The sequence below is a fragment of the Balaenoptera physalus genome (assembly GCF_965194825.1).
Source record: "Balaenoptera physalus genome assembly, chromosome: 1".
Taxonomy (NCBI): Eukaryota; Metazoa; Chordata; class Mammalia; order Artiodactyla; family Balaenopteridae; genus Balaenoptera; species Balaenoptera physalus.
Genome location: NC_138882.1, coordinates 148,219,607 through 148,240,273, shown reverse-complemented (window position 1 = coordinate 148,240,273; position 20,667 = coordinate 148,219,607). Strand labels below are relative to the sequence as shown.

General features: G+C 42.2%; 1 protein-coding gene across 1 annotated transcript in view; it reads left to right on the top strand.

Moving 5' to 3' along the window:
* Positions 1–20,667, top strand: part of C8A (complement C8 alpha chain) — a 65,743-nt gene that overhangs the window by 37,111 nt on the left and 7,965 nt on the right. Inside the window, exons 8-9 of the mRNA XM_082414996.1 lie at positions 18,952–19,087; positions 20,153–20,306. Of these exons, the coding sequence (XP_082271122.1) occupies positions 18,952–19,087; positions 20,153–20,306 (290 nt within the window). The remainder of the gene's footprint in view (positions 1–18,951; positions 19,088–20,152; positions 20,307–20,667) is intronic.

The following is a 20,667-nucleotide window of genomic DNA, read 5'->3' as shown; positions in this document are numbered from 1 at the left end:
CATCACCTCCTTGCTTAATACCCTGAGTGGCTAAACTAAAATCTAAACTCCTTAACATTGACATCAACTATCTTCATGGTCTCACTCCAAACTGCTAGAACAGTGGTTCTCAACTAAACTAAAATCTAAACTCCTTAACATTGACATCAACAATCTTCATGGTCTCACTCCAAACTGCTAGAACAGTGGTTCTCAACACGTGGACTCCAACAAACAGTATGAGTGTCACCTGGGAACGTGTTAGAAATGCAAATTCTCAGGCTCCCATCCCAAATCTGCTAAATCAGAAACTCTGGCAGTGGGCCCAGCAGTGTGTTTTGACAAGCCCTCCAGGTGATTCTGATGCTTAATACAGTTTGAGAACCACAGATCCAGTCAACGATGGAGTAGAAGGGTGAGAGGTATATCCATATTTCAAAGCCAAGTTCAACTTCCAAGTTTCAAGACGTTTCCCTGACTCCACCAGCCCAGGCTGGCCACTTCCTTCCTTCAACACATTCATATCAATTCCACACTGCTTAGTCTTTAAAAACAATTTTCCAAATGTTAATATTTCTCTCCTCATCTAGATAGCAAGATCCTTGAAAGCAAGCATCATGTCTGACAATTTTCTACCTCTTTAGCACTCAACGCAGGGTGAGCGGGCAAAACAAGACATGGAGTTTGAAAGCAGGCATTCACTTAGATTCCTGGCTAGGGTCATTCATTAACTCATCCATCTATTCATGTATCCATTCTTTTATAATTCAAATATCTATTGAGTAGCTATTATGTGTTTGTGCTAGGGATACAAAGGTGAGCAAATCTAAATACAGTCCTTAACATCTTGTAGCACAATACAAACTGCAGATTGAAACCCAACAGTAGGTCTTTTTTTTTTTTTTTTTTGAGTGGGAGAACTTTACGGGTTTTTTTTCTTGAATTTTATTTTATTTATTTTTTTATACAGCAGGTTCTTATTAGTTATCTATTTTATACGTATTGTGTATATATGTCAGTCCCAATCTCCCAATTCATCCCAGCACCACATCCACCCCCGCTGCTTTCCCCCCTTGGTGTCCATACATTTGTTCTCTACATCTGTGTCTCTCCAATAGTAGGTCTTGATATCAATGTATGGAACACAAACATTTTGAACAACACAGAACAGAATAAAAAATATCATAGTGGGTTGTAGGTAGTGAAGATAAATTATCGCTTCAAGAAAATTTTGCCAGTTAAAGACATGTACACATGGACAGAGTCATGATACAAAATAAATAGTTCAGGAGAGATCAGTGTAAAAAGAGTTTGAAAAATTTAATTCAAGTGGATCTTTTTAGAGTCATTCAAAAACACGAGGAAGAAAAAAGAGCTAACATTTGTTGAGTACTTACTAAGTTCCAGGACTGTTACGTACATTCTCATTTAATTTTCTCAACAACATTTGGAGGTGAGTGTAATTCTAGTTTTAGCCCCAGAAATGCTGAGCCTCCTTAGGGAAGTTAATTACTTGGCCCAGGGCTGCAGGAAGCTGGCGTCAGAGCCCTGGACCTGGGGTCTTTCCACCACGTGGCTGTGGTAGACCCTTTCATTTGGGCTCTGTCTTTGGTGGTGGACTACTAATTAATTGCCTGGGGTATCTCGAGCCCCTCCTCTTTAAAATCTGTGAGGCAGAAATGGGCTTCCAATGTGGTTAATATTCAAAAGGAGCCCACTAACGAATTGTCCCAGGGATAATTACCTCAGCTCTGTTTATAGAAAACCATATGTCGATAATAGCACAATTTGCTATTTGGGAAGAGCTGATTTTCTATAAATCCGGAAGGTTAGTGTTGCTTTTCTATAAATATGGAAATGTGCTAATCATCACCTCATCTGCTGGAGACTGCTAATAAATCAGAATGTCATTTACATATTAACCTACAAAGAACAAAAACATCTACCTTCTTTCCCTTTGACAAATAGAATCATGCACACCCTCTCTCCATGTTTGATGTTTGTCTAATTTTCTCTTTGTTGCTTTTTCATCCTCTCTCTCACTCCCTTTCCCCTCTCTCTCTCCTCTTTTTCAATGTCTTTTTTCTTTCTGTGTATCTTTGATCTAATGACTTTAACAATATTTATATTCTATCAAGTGCTTGTTTCTAAGAAATACCCCGTGTGGTATACATTCATGTCCTCAAAGAGCTGAGCTTGGAATGGAATGATTTAAGTGAACACACGGGCTGGTTTGCTCTGGGGGAATCTTTTGTCCTTGGGTTTGCCTCAGATCCTCTATGGGTTCATCCCAGAGGATGCACAAGGCTGTTTTCTTCTAATGTGTTCTTTAGATAAAATGCTTCTCCCCCAAAGAGAGCATGAAACCATCCATCAAAAATCAGGGGATGTCTTGGATGTTGGGGAGGTGATGTTAGACTTCAGTGGGACCCTAGACTTTCCTCAAGGGCTGCTGCTGACAGCTTTCTACCTTCTACAGGAATCAGTATGGATTTGGGCTTGAATTTCTGGATTTAGATTTTTTTTCTCCTTCATCCCTTCTTTGGAGCTCCTATTATTTGTCTTTGTATAAAGATCTGACAAAGAGAATAGTGCATTCACCATCTGGCTGCTTTGGAGTCTGGCCCTATTACAGAGCTGATAATTTACCTAGGACAGGGCAAGTACTTCAGTGACACTGTTCCATTCATGTATGTTTCCTGCCTTCTTTTGCACATGCTGTGCTGTCAGCCTCCAAAGCACTTTCCTGTCTTGCCAACCTGACAGATTTCAACTCATTCTTTTGAACTTGTATGGGCAGCCCCACCTCTGTGAAACCTGCCCTGATATTCCTCTGCACATTCTTCCATAGTTTTGTTTATTCAGACATGCATTCATCAACCATGTTAATTGAGTTTGTATCATGTGTCAGGTGAACAAAATCGATATGGTTCCTGTTCTTGCAAAGCTCACAATCTAGTGAAGGAAACTAAATAAACAGCCAAAAATCCAGATGCCATCCTTGGTTCCTCCTTTACTTCTTGCCCCTCATCAGTGAGACCTGTCATCTTTACTTCTAAAGCATATGTGGCATCTGTCCACGTCTCTATTACCATCTAACTGGTCCAAACAACTATGATCTCTCATCTGGCCACTGCTAGAATATGATGGCTTTTTTTTCTTTTCTTTCTCTTTTTTCTCTTTCCTTTCCTTTCCTTTCCTTCCTTCCTCCCTCCCTCCCTCCCTCCCTCCCTCCCTTCCTCCCTTCCTTCCTTCCTTTCTTTCTTTTCTTTTCTTGTTGTTGTCATCATTGTTATCCTGCTAACACTCTAACATAGCAAGCTTATTTTAGCCTACAGCCTTGGTACTAGCTACTCTCTCTGTCTGGGCTATCCTTCTCTCTGATGTTTGCATAGCTGTATTCTAATCATTCAGATCTCAACTTAAATGCCCCCTTTTCAGAAAGGTCTTTTCTGACCATGTGGCAAGTCCCTCTTTGTTATAGCACCCTATTTTAATTCTCAGAACATCACTATATATTCTGTGATTACCACGCTCACATGCTTATTTGTTTATTGTCAACCTCCTCCTTCTAGTATGCATGTTCCATGAAAGCAGGGGCCTCATATGTTTTGTTCACTGTTATATATTCATTTCCTAGAACAGTGCCTGGCCTTAATAACTTCTGTTGAGTGAGCTAATGAACAGATACATATAAAATTGCAAATTGTGATAAGAGCTGGCTAGAAAATGAACAGGTCGTAGAAATAGAGAATAACTGTGGGAGGAGAGGGAGAAGACAATCACTTAATTTAGGATTATCTGGGAAAGTCTCTGGGATTAACTGGGATAAGGTCCAAAAGATATTCAGAAGGAGACTCCAAAGACAAGAAAGAGGGAGGATGTCCTGGGCAGAGTGGACAGCCTGTCATGTTTGAGAACTGAAATAAGCAACGTGTGGCTAAAGGTTGCAGGTAAGGGGAGGATGGAGGGAGCTGAGGTTGGAAGCAGCTGCAGAGCGTCTTGCTGGTCATGGTAAGAAGTATGGACCGTGTCTGCAGTGAAATGGGAAACCACTGCAGGGTTACCAGCAGGGCAGTGCCATGGTCTAATCTCTGTGTCAGCAGGTCGTTCCACTACTGTACAGAGCACAGATTAGATGGGGTGAGAGTGGACTCAGGGAGCACAGTTAGAAGACTCTTGTTGACATCCAGGTAGGGAATAAAGAATGGAGACGAAAGAATATGGTCGATTAGGGACATATTTTGAAAGCAGAGTTTAGATAATTTGCAGATGGCCTGGGTGTGAATTGTGAGGTGTACTCCTTCTACATTACATTACATTTACTTTACATTATATTACATTACATTACATTATTTTCCTTCTACATTACATTTCTAACACACACACACACACACACACACACACACATGTTAGGGCAAGAAGAACATGATGAGTTTGCCTGGGAGGGCCAGCTTCCTGGGAGAGATGCCTCCAGGCATTTGGAAATACGGCAGGGATTCTGGAGGCAAGAGAAGAATCCAGAATATATATATATATATTTTTATATATATATATATATTTTATATATATATAATATTAATTCATACACTATACTAATGGTAATTGTCTGTATTTGTCTCTTCTACTAGACAATGAACTAGACCCCCTTTTTTGGCTCATGTAGATAGGTCCTGACATATTTGGCTCAGCTTCTGTGCCCTTTGTCTCTCAAAATGCAACATGAAATAGAGTTTCTTATCAGTTAAGGAATCTAAGTAAATCTGATAAGATACCTCCATCGGGGATGCTGTAATGGAAACCATGCATGGAATAGAAAGTAAACTAATAGCCCTCAAGGCTCCAAAAGTTCATGATTCTATAGTTTGGGGCCATATTGAAAGGGCTCTGCAAAGACCTTACAAAACATGACTTCTATTGATGCTCTGCTGGTGAGAAGCCAGTAGCATTTCATGGCTCTATAAAAGCCATTAGGCAATGTGGTAGTAAAAAGAGTTCTTTTTACAAAGATGTCTTTGATTTTCATGTAGGTCCTGCCATTTAAAAGCTAAAACTTTGCATCTCTGAGTCTCAGTTTTCCCATAACTAATGTATGGATAATAAACTACTGCAAAAGGCTCTCATGAGAACTAACTCTAAAAAGCACGTGATAAATAAAACACGGTCTAAACGGTAGTTACTATTATGGTTTACAGTTTTAGGTGGGATTGTAAGTAGCAAATATCATTTGATCAAGGTCTGTGGAATGAAAGAATATGCCGGCAGATGGTAGCAAGGAATCCAGATTTCTGAGTCAGACACATCTGGGTGGGGATCTTGGTTCTACCATTTAGCAGTTGCATGACCTTGATCAGGGTACTTAATTTCTCTGAACCTTAGTTTTTTCAAGACCCAAATAGGAATGATAACAAGGGTTTGAGAATAATTCCAAGTACATCTTGCATGATAAGTGTTTAAGTAGATAGTTTTCCCTTTAATGCAGGATATTAGGATAGCTTAGTGTTTGAAAATATGGGTTCTGTCACTTATTAGCTGTGTGATTACCAGCAGATTATTTAATCATTTTAAGTCTCAATTTTCTCACCTGTTAAGCTGGAGGTATTAATGGCATTTAACTTATAGAATAATTGTGAGGAATAAGTGAACTTATCCACAGAAAATATTTAGTGTAATGCTCAGGCTCTAATGAGCACTTGATAAGCATCAATTGCTGAAAAAGGTTCTAATTTAGATTCCTTGGGTTCAAATCTCATCTCCATCACTTATCAACCATGTGACCCTCAGGCAAATTAACCTCTTCATGCCTCAGTTTCCTGTTTCCCTAAATGAGACAATGACAGTTATACTTCATAGGATTGTTATGAATATGAAATGAAACAATCTGTGTGATCAGGTGGCCCAGTGCCTGGCATATAGTAAGAGTATAAAAATGGTACCTATTATTGCTGCACTATGTTGATGTTACTATTACCATATTTATTATTCCCTGCTTTCCAGTTATTAACTCTATAATGTTAACTGTCCTCTCATCTGTAAAGTGGGGACAATAAGACAACATATCTCATAGGGCTCTGCAATTGGTCAGCTCTGAAACATTGTTCAAATGGAAGGGAAATCATTATCATTATGTCCAGCCTGCAGTGGGCAATATTTCTGCTGTAGACTTGGAGACTCATCAATCATGCCTCCTCCCCCACCTGCCCATTTTTTAAATCAAGGTCATTCATTTCTTTCTCTAGAGCTCATCCAGTTTTGGAGGGACTGCTCCTCCCATTGATCAAGGTCAATTTGAATTCTCATCACTATCTTTCAAGGTGGTAACAACTCTGCCTAAATCAGTGCCTGCATTCCATTATGCCTCCCCTTGATGGGTGCCAGATAACAGTGACCCTGGAAAAGATCCTTCTACTGAGAGTGCAGTACATTCAGCCAGTTATTGATCATTGCCCTCTAGCTGGGGTCCTTGGCCAACTGGTCTACCACCTAACACACTGGGTAGAAAAAGTTACAGGGACATGACTAAAATCTCACTGAAGTTGATGTCAATTATACTTCTACATTCTCTTCCTCCATCTTCCTTTTCTCTATTTATTCATTCCTTCAGTTTTTCATTCAACATTTATTAAGCACACATAACATGGTAAGCACTGTCTAGATACCAACATGGGTCCTCTTATCTCATGTAGAAGGTAATGGGGTTTCTCTGTTATAATCATCTGATTATAGTCAGGGATGACTTATTAAAGGACAACCAAATTGATTACTACCTAAAATGAATTAACAAATTATCTTTTTACTCACTGTACTTAGAATTAACTGGTTCTAATAAAATATATTTACATATAAAAACTCCTAATGTTGGTAAAATATAATCATTCACATCTGGTATTGAAGATGATCTTCATAATAGCTTATGAGGAATTGTATTATTATTTTTCCCAATTTAATAGAGAGAAAGCTGAGGTCCAAAGACCCAAAGTAAATGGCTCAACATGATTCAGTTAGTTTTGAACTAAGGTCTTCTGATGTAGAGTTTGTGTATTGTCCCGCATCATTTCCCCACACTTCTGTCATTCATTCAGATACTATATTCCAGGGGCCTAGACTCTAGCAGCACTGGTAAGATGGTCAACAGTTAATGAACATTTCATTATGTGGCAGACACTGAGTTAGGCACTTTAAATGCACTATCTCATTTAATCCTCAGGAAAGACCGAGGAAGAGAATACTATAATCCCCAATTTACAAATGAAGAACTGAAACTCAGCAATGTTACATAACTTGTGCAAGGTCAAGGTCATCTTGTTATTATGGGTGGAGCCAGAAGTCAACGTGAGAACCTGTGATGTTAACCAACATGTTGTAATGCCTCAGAGATGTTTTACCTAGGATTTTTCAAACTGCACGCCACAGCCCATTAGCAGATTGTAAGAGAAATTTAGTGGGTCATGACCAGCATTTAACAAAATGAAATAGAATACAATAAGAGGGAAATCATCAGAGAGCATCACACAAAGTATGGTTAAGTATTGCAACTTATTTTAGCTGGATGTAAGTGGGCTGGATCATGATCTAAAATGTATTGCTTACTTTTGGGGACAGTCAAAAAAGCATTAGACACACTGTCTTAACCCAGTGTGCTCCACTGACTGTGGACATGTATCTAATCACTTTAAATAAAGGGAAAATCATCAACAGCCATAATGAAGGCATTAGGAAGTACATTAGTTGGGGTTCTCCATATACTTTACATATATATGTAAAGAGATTTCTTATTAAAAAATTGGCTCACATAACTATGGAGCCTGACAAGTCCCAAGATCTGCATTTGGCAAGCTGTGGATCCAGGGGTGTTAATGGTTTCGTTCCAGTCTGATTTCAAAGGCCTGAGAATCAGGGGAGCTGAGGGTGTAGTCCCAGTCTGAAGGTTGGCAGGCTTGAGACCCAGAAAGAGCTGATGTTTTAGTTTGAGTCCGAAGGCAAGAAAAAAACCAATTTTCCAGCTCAAGGCAGTCAGGCAGGAAGAATCCTCTCTTACTCGGGGGAGGGTAAGATTTTTGTCTATTCAGAACTTCTACTGGTTGAATGAAATCCACCCACTTTAGGGAGGGCAATCTGCTTTGCTCAGGTTACTGATTTAAATGTTAATCTCATCCAAAAACACCCTCACAGGAACACCCAGAATAACGTTGACCAAGTATCTGGACACCCTGGCGCAGTCAAATTGACACATAAAATTAACCATCACAGGAAGGTGGTCAAGGGGGAAAGGTAGAGGCAGATGTGCGTAATAACTGCCAAGATAGGTGTGTGAAGTCTCATGTAATGAAACAGCTTATCTAAATGAAGATGAAAAAAACAAGCATTCACTGAATTCTAACTCTGTGGCAGGCAGCATACTGAGTTCTTACATGCATCTCATTCCATTTAAGCTTCCTGGCAATGCTTTGAGCTGTGTTTTATGGCTGTACCCATTTTACAAATGATGAAAACCAGGCACTGAAAGATAAATGACACATCCAAGGTGACACCACTTGTTAGAAGCAGAGTAAGGTTTGAAATGAGGATTTCTAATTCCCAGTTCAGTGCTTCTTGTGGTACCTCTGGATATTTATTTCACTTATTTTCTTTTTTAAAAAACTATTAAACTGCTTGTGATAGCTTTGAAAGTGGTTAAATCAGGTTTTTAAAATACCTAACAGAGTATTATACTCAATATTCACTCCTAAGGGCAATATTGGGTCAGCTTGACCCTTGACTGGGAATTGTCACAGAGAACTGTTAAAGGTTAAACTGACCAGCTTGTGATGGTCTGTTCTGAAGCTCAGGTACATTCACAGAGCCAAGAACAAGCATGGTGTGCTGGCACCCATGGCACTCAATAAAGCGAAACTTAAAGACCTATAGGCCAGAAAATGTATCTAAGCCACCAGTGGCAGGTGGTTTTAATAGCAAATGCTACCGGGACCACTGAGCTGAGGATTGTGACACCAGATGTGGGCTCAGGCAGAAAGTACTGTGGTCAATTAGCGATGTCTATCCGAGGCAGAGGCTGACCCATGGTAGAGCCTCAGTATCTTTCTGGCTGGGGTAATTCAGAATCCAAGCCCATCAATCCTGGGCACCCTCTGGAGTTTTCCTTACACTCTGGAGAGTCAGGGGTGGATTCCTAAAGGGTCTGAGCAGGGATTAAGGGCCCCTGAGCTATGTGTTTTCTATTCCTTTAGTAGAATGAGACAAAGGCAGCCCAGATGATCAAGCTGTGTATGGAGAGTAATTGGGATGAGATGGGTGTATAAATTAAGTCCCTCAAATTTTTCATACATTCCATCACATTTATATATTATTGATGTTGTTTGCTTATAATTCCCTTTCAGGAAGGTTCTAAGCAGAGCATTTTCCCTTCTCACCCAAAGTAGCAGGCAGGAAACAATCTCCGAGGAAAACCCTTCTCCTAATCTAATCTCCACCCATCCATCCATCCATCCATCCACTCATCTAGTAAATACTCAGAGAGAAGCCATGATTTCCAGGGACACAGGAGTGAAACACACAGATCCCCGCCCTGGAGCAATGTGCAGTCAGTTGGGGGCTAAGAATAATACAATGCGATAAATGCTTGACTAGAAATAAATACAGTAGAAGCACAAAGGAGGGAGCAACCCACCCTTTCTTCCCCTCCCATTTTCTAGACGCCAGAGACATTCACACCTGATCTTCTGAAGTTAGTAGGAGTAGGAGCTTGCCTGGTGGAGAACGCAGCTGGAGCTTTCTAAGAGGAGAGAGTTGCATGGGAGTGGCTGAAGCAGCAAGTGGTGAGGGTGAGTAGTAGGAGATGAGGGATTCACCCAAAGGCCAGACTCTTTGTAGAGGGCTTGCCCCTGAGGCCGGTGCATACCTGAGAACAATCCAGTGGTTGGGTTATGGCAGGACGAGTGCCGATATCAGTAACCTGGAAATGGAGTCAGTGTTGGCCTCCAGGGAGCCACAGAGAGGACGACAAGCTGCAGAAGGGCAAGCTGCTGGAGCCATGCAAAGGTGAACATTGAGACAGGAGGGTCCCTGCCACCGGACAAATGCGCAGCATTCAAGGGAGCATGCGCTGGTCCTGCTCTACCCTCCAGCCCACTGCTCACTGCGGGGCTAGGCTGTACGGAGCTAAATGCTGATCCCGTGACTTAATCATACTCACTTTCTTCTTGCTGCTGTTCCTTCTACCTAGAACTCTGCAACCCTCTCCTCCCCCTCTCTTCTTCACCTGGCTAATGCTTATTCATCTTTGGTCTCTGCTTAGATAGGATTTTCCAGACAGTCTTTCTGTCTCCCCAGTTCCAGGTTGGGAACCTGCCTTAGGTATTGGGTCATCCAAAAATTCCGTTCGGGTTTTTCCATAACATCTTATGGAAAAACTCGAACGTACTTTTTGGCCGACCCAATACTTCAGTGTACCCAGGACATAGCTCTATGTATATCACACTATTACAACTGCCTGTTTCCATAGTGCATCTTGTGAATGATGTGTTTCTGGAGTTTTGTCCACAGGCTGAGGATGATTCACAGTAGAGGCTCAGTGTCTTTCTAGCAGGGCTGGTTCAGAATCTAAACCCATAGGTGCTGGGCATCCTCTGGAGCTTCTCTTACACTCTGAAGAATCAGGGGTGGATTTCTAAAGAGTCTCAGCTGGACTGAACAGTGAGGATGGTGAGGTGGGCAGGAACCTGATTGTGAAGGGTCTTATATTCATGGCTAAGTAGTCTGGGCTGGCCCAAAAGGTCTTTTGCTGTGTCTGCTAACCAACCAATCATCCTGAACAGACAGGCACTAGATTCTAACAAGCTCCAGGCTTTATCCCCAGTTACCATGACAACCAGGCTTCACGGTGATGGATGGTATTGACTGACTGACAGATTCCTGGTGTCCTGGCTCTGTCCCCACCCCCCTTAAGTAACTTGCATACACATGGAACTGAGATTCTCAGCACCATCCTCCTGAATTTGTTCTGATTTTGACTTTCCACCTCTATCACTGAAAACAGCCTCAGCCTGAAAGGAGAAAAAGGTGTGATAATGTCAAAATTACTCCCAGGGCCACCCTGAGCTCCCTCTCCCTAAGTGATATAACGTGGCAAGGAGAAAATGGGCTTTGGACACAGACCTTGGTTCAATCCCATTCTACTATTTACTTATTGTATCATTTTGGGCAAGTGACTGAAACTATCTAAGCCTTGATTTGCTCATCTCTAAAATGGGAATAATTGTACTTGCTGTGGAATGATGTGTGAATATTAAATAACGCCTGGAAAATCTTTGCCCAGCACATAATGTGGATGTTCCCTCCATCTTCTTCATTCACTCCCTCTCAGTTAACAGTACAGTTTATCCTGCAGAGAAGTTGATTAAGAAAATTGGTGTTCACAAACTCCTCAGCCTCCCGTATTCTCCGATTTTTCCAGTTCAGAATCAGGAACCAACAGCCCAGTCTAGGTATGCTGTGGCATTTCTGGCAGCATTAATAATAATACTTGACCATTATTGCTAGTTTCAAGCCAGGGACTATCCTAAACACTGTACATGGCATGGATTAACTCATTTAACCCTCAGAGCAACCCTAGGAGGTAGACAGTGTTAAAATCCCCATGTTATAGATGAGATAACTGTGATACAGGGAGGTTCAGACAGTGAGCATGGAAATTTCCACCTCAGGCAGTTTCCATTTCAGAGCCTGGCCCTCAGCTATACTACTGCCTCCCATCATGACCAAAATCATCTAGCGGGTCAGAGTCCCTGAAGGTAGCCCTTTATCAGGTAGAGGGAGACCTGAGATCACAGCCCCAGCATTGCCCATTGGGAGCATGGATTCCTTTTTCTGAGCTGCTTTGTGGAATGAGGGGTTTGGGGAGACCACTGCTACTCATGGCCCATGATGAACGGTTTCCTGCAGAGTAAGACTGGCTTGATGAGATGGATGGAGCGGGCCCCGAGTTTGGATACGGCACACCTTGCATCAAACCCCGATTCTTGGGCTTGTTAGTCATGGAACTTTGGGCAGGTTACCTAACAATCATAGCAACAACTAATAAGATTTGTTGAACACTTAATTGTACCAGACTCCAGTTTTAGAGACTCATGTATAGAAACCATTTTCATCTCCATTTTCAAATGGGGAACATGAGGCACAAAGAGGTTCAGTCACTCATCCAAAGCCACACTCCCAGTGAAGGGTAGAACTCTGGCTCCAGAGTTCACACACTTAACCACCACAGTTCCTGCCTTCTCCAACCTCAGATTGCCTGCAAAAGGAGTAAATCCTCCCAGCCCCATGGTGAGCCTCCAATGAGATAATGCAGATGAAAGAGCTTTATAAAATATCAACTCTTAATCAAGCATGAGATATTACAAAGATATGATTTATATCGTCAACCAAAAGAAGACCTGTGACTCTCAAAACATTTTAGAGGTATTGTCTAGATAGGTTGGAATCAGCCCATCTCTGAGCACTTCTGGGGGCTTGTTACATGCTGAGCCTTGCAAACCCACGAGATGACTTTATAAGTTTGCAGGATAATTGGAAGAACAGACCAAGAAATTGACAATTACTATAGTGTGCTAAATACTATGCTATAGGGAAGCATGCTGATACCATGAAGGACACACAGGGATACTGCGGGGACATAGATATAGGGCCCTTGTGAATGAGGGAATGTTTTCTAGAGCTGAGTGGGAGAAACTCAGTGAAGGAGGTAAGGGAACTTTCTAGTCAGAGGGAACAGCACATGCAAAGGCACAGAGGTACTTGTACTATTATTCTCAGGTGGTTGGGAAAAAACATGCATTTTTTTTTAACATTTTTATTGGGGTATAATTGCTTTACAGTGCTGTGTTAGTTTCCGCTGTATAACAAAGTGAATCAGCTATATGTATACATATATCCCCATATCCCCTCCCTCTTGAGTCTCCCTCCCACCCTCCCTATCCCACCCCTCTAGCTGGAGAAGCATGCATTTTAATGGATACACAGAAGCACCTAGGGGGCAGGGAAGTTAGCCAACCCTTCCCAGCTCATCCAGTCACAGATTAAACAATCATCTTTTCCAATGTTATGGCATGAAATAGGCTATATGATTCTTCCTTTCCCTTCTGAGGTTGTCTTTGAGGGCAACCAACATAGCAAAGCAACATAGCACACAGATCACAGCAACGTGAATGGCATCTGTTTGCTGCACAGAGATAAATAATGCATTACACCTGCTGTTTTCCACCTGATGCTTGTCATCTGAGGAATGACAGAGACTTGCTGATTCTGGCACCTCAGAAATAAGGCTGCCTGGCTCTGCCTCAGAGCCACGTGGATGCAGTATCTCCACGGAGGTGTGAAGACAGCTCTCACACCTGCACCACAACCCAGACCGGGTGTGAAACAAGCAGTAGACATGGTGGCCAGAGACGTGTCCCCCGGGCTCCTGGCCTGCCAGGCGGGCACAGCAGCTCCTCCGGGGACCAGACTAGAGTGGGAAGGACCCCAAGGGTCTCCCAGTACTTCCTTGGCTGATTTGCATCTCCTTCCTTTCCACTCTGGAGTTCAGACCATGTTGGCCTTTCTGAGCAGACTCTTGCTGCTGGGGACACAAGGCCTTCACGTGGCCTCCCTTTGCTCTCAATGTTCTCCACTTTGTCTGGCTAATCCCTACTCATCCTTTCACACTTGCCTCTGGTATCCTTCCTCTGACCCCCTAAGGAAGACTGCCCCGAGCTTGCTGCCTTCTTTCAAAGTCCTCATGACACAGTACAAGAACTATCAGCTTACCTGTCCATGTCTCCACACTGGCCTGTAGGCTCACTGACAGCAAACGCTCCCTTTAGCCCTCTTTACTTCCCAGATACCTGGAACACGATAAGAAATCATTAAGGACGTACCCAAGTTATCTCAAATGCTCCTCAGGTGTTCTGGTGTGTTTCTTAAAGTTTCAGAATCTTGGCTTTAGAGGAGCTCTTAAAAGACATCTGGTCAATTCTGCAAATGCTTCTACTCACAGGCAAACAGCTAGCTTCTGCTTGGGACCCTCCAGATATGGGGAGCTCACTGCCTCATGAAATAACTCCTATCTCTTTGGCCTCTGAGTGTTGCGGTGATTTACCTTAGGTTGAGCCTAAATCTATCTCCCTGTAGCATCTGCCCTTTTGGTCCTAGTTCTTGCCCTTGTGACCACACAAACAAGCCTAATTCCTCTTCCTCAAGACAACCCTCTGGAGAGCTGAATCTAATTCTACTGACCTCTCTTAAAGAGAAACCTCTCCTTTCTTGTTCAGGTAAACATCCTGCATCCCCTCAAACATTCCCAAAAGGATTTGGCTTTAAATTTCTTCACTCTCATGCTCATTCTCATTCAATCATTCCCCATTTTCTTCTATTAAATCTTATTGTGGTAAAAACACTTAACATGAGATCTAATCTTGTAACACATGTTTAAGGGTACAATACCGAATCCTTCACTATAGGGACAATATTCTGGCAGATCTCCAGAACTTACTCATCTTGCGTAGTTGAGATTTGATGCCCGTTGATTAGCAATTCCTCATCCTCTCCCAACCCCAAGCAACCACAATTCTATGCTCTGCTTCCATGAGTTTGACTACTTTACATACCTCATATTAAGTGGGATCATGCAGTATTTGTCCTTCTGTGACTGGTTTCTGTCACTTAGCATAATGTTCGCCAGGTTCATCCACGTTGTTGCACATGGCAGGATTTCCTTCCTTTCAAAGGTTGGATGATGCCCAACGAATGTTCTGTTTTCTTATTTCCTTTTAAAAGTGTGGCTCCCAGAACTTGGCACCAGGTTCCGGGTTTCTCTAACCTGCGCAGAGGGAATGAGATTATCCCCGCCTTTACTTTATTGAGTATAATTTTCACCTGGCTTCATTGCCCTACTGAGCTGAAAGTGATCTAAAACTCTTGGGCCTTTTCTCTTGTTCTCCTGCTAAGCTGGCTCTCTTCCTTACTGTGCTCATGCACTTGGTATTTTATCCCCACGACAGGATGTCACAACTTTTCCAACTGAGTCTCATTTTGCTATGCTTGGTCTGTCTGTCCATCAGTCCTTTGAGGGCTTTTTGGACCCTGATTCTTTTTCTTCCTCTGGGTAGATACGGTGAGCATGGCTGCTAAGTCCATATCCAAGGCATTGACAAAGGCATTGACTAGGATAGTATGGAGGCCGGCTTTGTGACAGGCCACCAGAGGTTCTCTGTAGGACCGTGGTACTCAGTATCTCATCCCAGATGCACTGCATAGGCTTCATCTGGGATAATTATTTAAAATACAGATTGCTGATTACTCAGAAATACAGAATCAGAATTGATAGAGGTGGGGCTCAGGAACCTGTGTTTTTAATAAGCCCTCCAGATGATCTCAATATGTAGCCAGGTTCGGCAAAATCAACTCCTGTTTACTGAGCACGAAAGTCTAAAACAAACGCCAGTTTGACCTGGTCCAAAGCTGACATCTAAGGAGCTGATGGGATGGGGTGGAGCCCTGGCAGAGCACCACCTGGTCCTGTAGTCCGGGGATCCCCAACTCCCGGGCCATGCACTGGTAGCGGCCCGTGGCCTGTTAGGAACCAGGCCGCACAGCAGGAGGTGAGCGGTGGGCGAGGGAGTGAAGCTTCATCTGTATTTACAGCTGCTCCCCATCGCTAGCATTACTGCCTGAGCTCCGCCTCCTGTCAGCATTATGGTGAGTTGTGTTAATTATTTCATTATATAGTACAATGTAATAATGATAGAACTAAAGTGCACAATAAAGGTAATGCACTTGAATCATCCTAAAACCATCCCCCCACCCCATCCGTGGAAAAATTGTCTTCCACGAAATAAGCAACTCTTGGGATCCAAATCCGTCTCCATTTACTATATCGCCCCACACCTGATAGCTTCTCAAGGCCAGAACCTTGTAATTTAGATTTGCATCATATTCATACTAGTTTTATTCTCACAGTGTCTACCTTGTCCAACACACAGTATGCCTGAGATGGTACATAGCAGATGCTTACTAAATTTTTCAGCAGAATTTAGTCTGATGCAATCAATAGAATTAGCTAATTCTTCTAAGCAAGAAAGACGAGTTTGAATCTCAGCTCCAGTGTTCTTTTTAGCTATGTGGTTTTGGGCAAGATAATTAATCTTTATGAACCAAGGGCATCACAACTAAACATGAGAAGTATAGGGTAGGTGACTAAGGATAATTTAGCCCTCATGTTGTATGATTCTTAAGTCACAGACCTCCCCTTGCTGGCTGGTACCCTCCTTCAGGGTCCACGGGAGGCGATTCTTTGCAGTCAAGCCGTGCTGCTGAAATCAAGCTGGAATTCTCTTCTCCAAGTAGCGCGTGGCAGGCTGTCTGCAGACCCTTCATGAGCATAATCACTCCACAGGCAGCCCCCAGCCCCCACTAATCGGCCCGCCCCGTCACTTTAATTGGGCAGCACTACACCACTCACCTACGTAATCACTCTGGCTTCTGCCCGTGAATTCCTTTCATCCACTTTTGTTTATCACTGTTGAAGCATTTTTTAATCAAAACAATTAAATATGCTAAATCTTCCTCAATTAGTAGTACATTAAAAATTAAAAGTACTTGAACGGAAATGGCAGAAGAAACTCTGTGCTTGGCGCTGAGTGCTGGTGCTTAAAGCATCACTTCTCCCAGGCACTCTCAGCTCGGAGTTATTCAGAAACTGCTGTGCACAGAGGCACAGAGGGCTGCAGCCGAAAGGGGTCTCAGGATGAGCAAGTCCAACCCTTTCTCTCCATAAACGGGAAACGGAGGCCCAGTGAGATCATGGGCCTTTTCTAAGCTCATACAGGATGTCAGGGCCTGAGACGCGTTTTGTTTTACTTTTTAAGAAAAATAAAATGTGTATATATTTAAGGTATATAGCATGATGATTTGATACATATAAAGTGAAATGACTATTACAGTCAAGCTAATTAACATATCTTCTCCTCACATAGTTACATGTGTATGACGAGAGTACCTGCAATCTACTCCATTTGCAAATTTCCAGTATTCAATACAATATTATTGATATCAACTGTAGACATCAGGCTGTACATTAGATCTCTACGCTTATTCCTCCTACATGACTACAAGTTCGTGCAGCATCTCCCCTTTTCCCCCACCTCCTCACCCCGGGCAACCACCGTTCTCCTCTCTGCTTCTATATATTTGACTTTTGTAGAGTTCACGTATAAGTAAGATCAGGCAGTTTTTTTTCCTTTTTGTGTATGGCTTATTTCACTTAGCATAATGTCTTCAAGTTTCACCCATGTTGTCACAAATGGCAGGATCTCTTTATGTTTTAAGGCTGAATAATTATTTTATATATAAATGGGATATATATATGTGATATATATATATAGGGTATATATGTGGAATATATATATATAGGGTATATATGTGGGATATATAGAGAGTATATACATATATACACACAATTTTATATATAATAATTATATATTTATTATATATAATTATTATCTATTTTATTTATATATTATATATAATAATATATATTAAAATTACATACAAAAATTATATATACGTATATATAATTATATCTATAATAATTTCTTTATCCATTCATCTGAGTGGCTGGGATTTAAATTCAGGATTCCTGACTTGTAAGATTCTTTCCATTAGAAGCCCTTACCAAAGGACTCTTGGTATTCATTTATTCACTGATTTTTTTCATTCATCAATCATTTATTCTGAGAATACTCACTGAGCTCCGCCCCCATGGCAGACATCGTGCTGCTAGGCCGACAAGAGAGTGGTGAATAAGATGCCAGTCCTTGACCCCATAGAGTCTGCAGTTTCATGCGAAGGCCGGCAGGTAAACTTGCTGCCTGATACTCCCTTAAAAATATTGAATCTAATCCTTAGCTTAACTGAATTACAACCTAAATTATTTTTCCTTTGTGGTTGCCAGAATAAGACACTGACTGGTCATAATTATTGTATAGTTGCAGTGAAAAGTAATGACATGTTGCCAATGCAAACTCCAGTTCACAACCTTCAGAAGACTTTAGCTACAGAGGGAGCTGACCTCTGCAGCAATGGTCAATATCTTGCTCCAGTCTGCTTTGCTACCCTTATCTTGCCAGCTGACCAAGGGTTGGAAACCTAGCTCTGTTCACCTACAGGCTGTGGGATCGGGGGAAAATGATGTTATTCCTTTGAGAATTATGTTCCTCATCTGCAAAATGCAGATTCCTCAGCAACTCCTCAGATGGAGACAGAGACAACTAATATGGGCCTCACAGTTCTCATGGGGCCAGAAGTCAAGCAGCCTCCCCAGGGAGATCTATCCATCTTCTGACAGCACTCTGGCCTCTCTGGGGTGCAAAGAGGACCTCGGCAAAAAGAATTGGGACACATATGATCAGTCAGACCTAAACAAAGCACATGGGTAGCTCTGAAGAAAGAGGGAAGTGTTCTGATCCAAAAATGCTTCATGGAAGAAATGATATTTGAATTGGAGCTTGAGTAGACTTTAGAAAGATGGTGAAAAAGAAGAGAGGAAGGGGCAACAAATGCAAAATTGGTGCCAATCTTGGGCCAGGCACTGTGCTAGGCACAGGGGCATATGGAGATGGATGAGATAGAATCACTATCTCAAGGAGGCTCCGTGAATAATGTGCAAAGGAAAGGGAACAAGCACTTTTGACCAACTAGTGTGTGCAATACGTATTCCTTCTCGTTTCAAGAATATTTGCACTGGAACCAGAGAGAAGAGAACACTGAAACTGGGTTAAAGAACTGGGATTTCAACACAGATCTCTTAGACTGCAAAACAGAAGCTAGCTTTTACCACTGTGAGCTAGTGAGCTGTGAGCTACCACCATGAGCTGGTTGTACCGTATTTACGGTCTTTCAGCGTCTCAGCATTCTATGTTTCTCTACCCCCTGTTGCAGGTGTTACCAGCAATGATATCAAGACATGCTTTGGAAGCTCTTTTGGCATCGACTATGACTATACAGACACAACACAAATTGGAGGACGTTTATCAGGAGAAGCTTGTAAAAAATTTGGAGGTGGCAAAACGGGCAAGTATTTAGTAATGGGCTTCCCAAAAAGAGAAGCCAGATTTTCCCTTGGACACAAAATCGGGGCATGTACACTATTCCCCCCCCGCCACCAGCTGATTCCATTTCAGTCAATGGTCATACTGCATATCTGCTGAACACCCCAAACCAATGACCTGTAGTGGCCTTAGTTTGAATTCTGCATGGGCTGAGATCACCTTAGAAATACTTGACTTCGTATGGTGCACCCTTCTAGATTTCAAGCACTAGACAAAGATCTAAGTAAGAGCTGGGATGAAAGGAATGTGCAGATGGAACCTGGAAAGCCGACTGTTGAGATAAAGTCCCATGAGGTACAGTCCAGAGGGAGGAAACAAGTTTGCTGAGAGAGAAAAATGTGGTTACCAAGTCCAATCTCAAAGAATATTTATTAGAGAAAGACTGTATAAGAATATTTTGTAACATCTCCCACACAGGTCACTACGAGTGTTCATGTATTCATTCATTCATTCAACCTGTTTTGAGTAATTTTTTCCAGGTGGGAGACACAGAGGATGCAGGGATGACGAAATAGTTTATAGTACAATGGATCAGTACATGAGGTTCAAGTTACTCCCATTGCATTGGGCTACTCATGTCTCCGGGCCTTAGGTCAAATCCTTCTCTCTGATGCCCTTCCCTCCTCCTTCCACTTACCTGCCAAGATTTATCCATTCTTCTAGATAACTCACCTTTTTTCCTGACCACCTCCCCACTGCTACTATAGATCTGACCACATCTTTCTCTGCACCCCTACTTAGAGAGAAATCTGTCATAGCACATACAATATTTGATTGTATGAAGATTCCCATCTTCTCCCTCCTCCATGTTGGGTTGGGCTGTCTTCCCAGTGTCTGCTCTAATCCAAAAGATGGGTCTATTTCCAAGTCTTGGTGCTTCTTTTCTGCCTTGCCCTGCTAGTTAACCGAGCAAGGTAGAAGAATGGGAGACAGCTCCAAGGAGAGCACTTAAACTCTGTTCCAAATCTCATTAGCAGAGCTTGGCATTTTAGGAAATGAGCTAATGTGGTTATTCTCTCGATGGCAGTCAGTGACGAGAAGACAGTGGGTGTGGAAGACATCATTTCTCTGGTGCAAGGTGGCAGCTCTGGCTGGGGAGGTGGCTTGACACAAGACAGGAGCATCGTTACGTACCGTTCCTGGGGGAGGTCATTAAAGTATAATCCTGCTGTTATTGATTTTGAGGTAAGTCTTTTCGCAGTTGAAGAAACTCTACGTTCACGAGGAATGAAAGTGAAGCAGACCAGATCATTTCATATTTCTTATTATAAGCCCATCAGAGAACAAGATTAAATGTAACGGCACGCTGAACTGGTGGCCTTCCCCGTGTGACTACAGGGATACGTGACTCTAGACTCAGGCCACAGGAGAGCTGGGATCACAAGCTTACTATCCGGTGAGGGCCTAGTTTTACACTCGTAGCCCCAGAATTTCTTCAGGATTAAGCCACCTTATAGATATAACAACTCACATACATAAAAGACTTTAAAAATCACATCTGTTAAGTTGGAGGTTGGTAAACTTTTTCTGTAAAGGACCAGAGAGT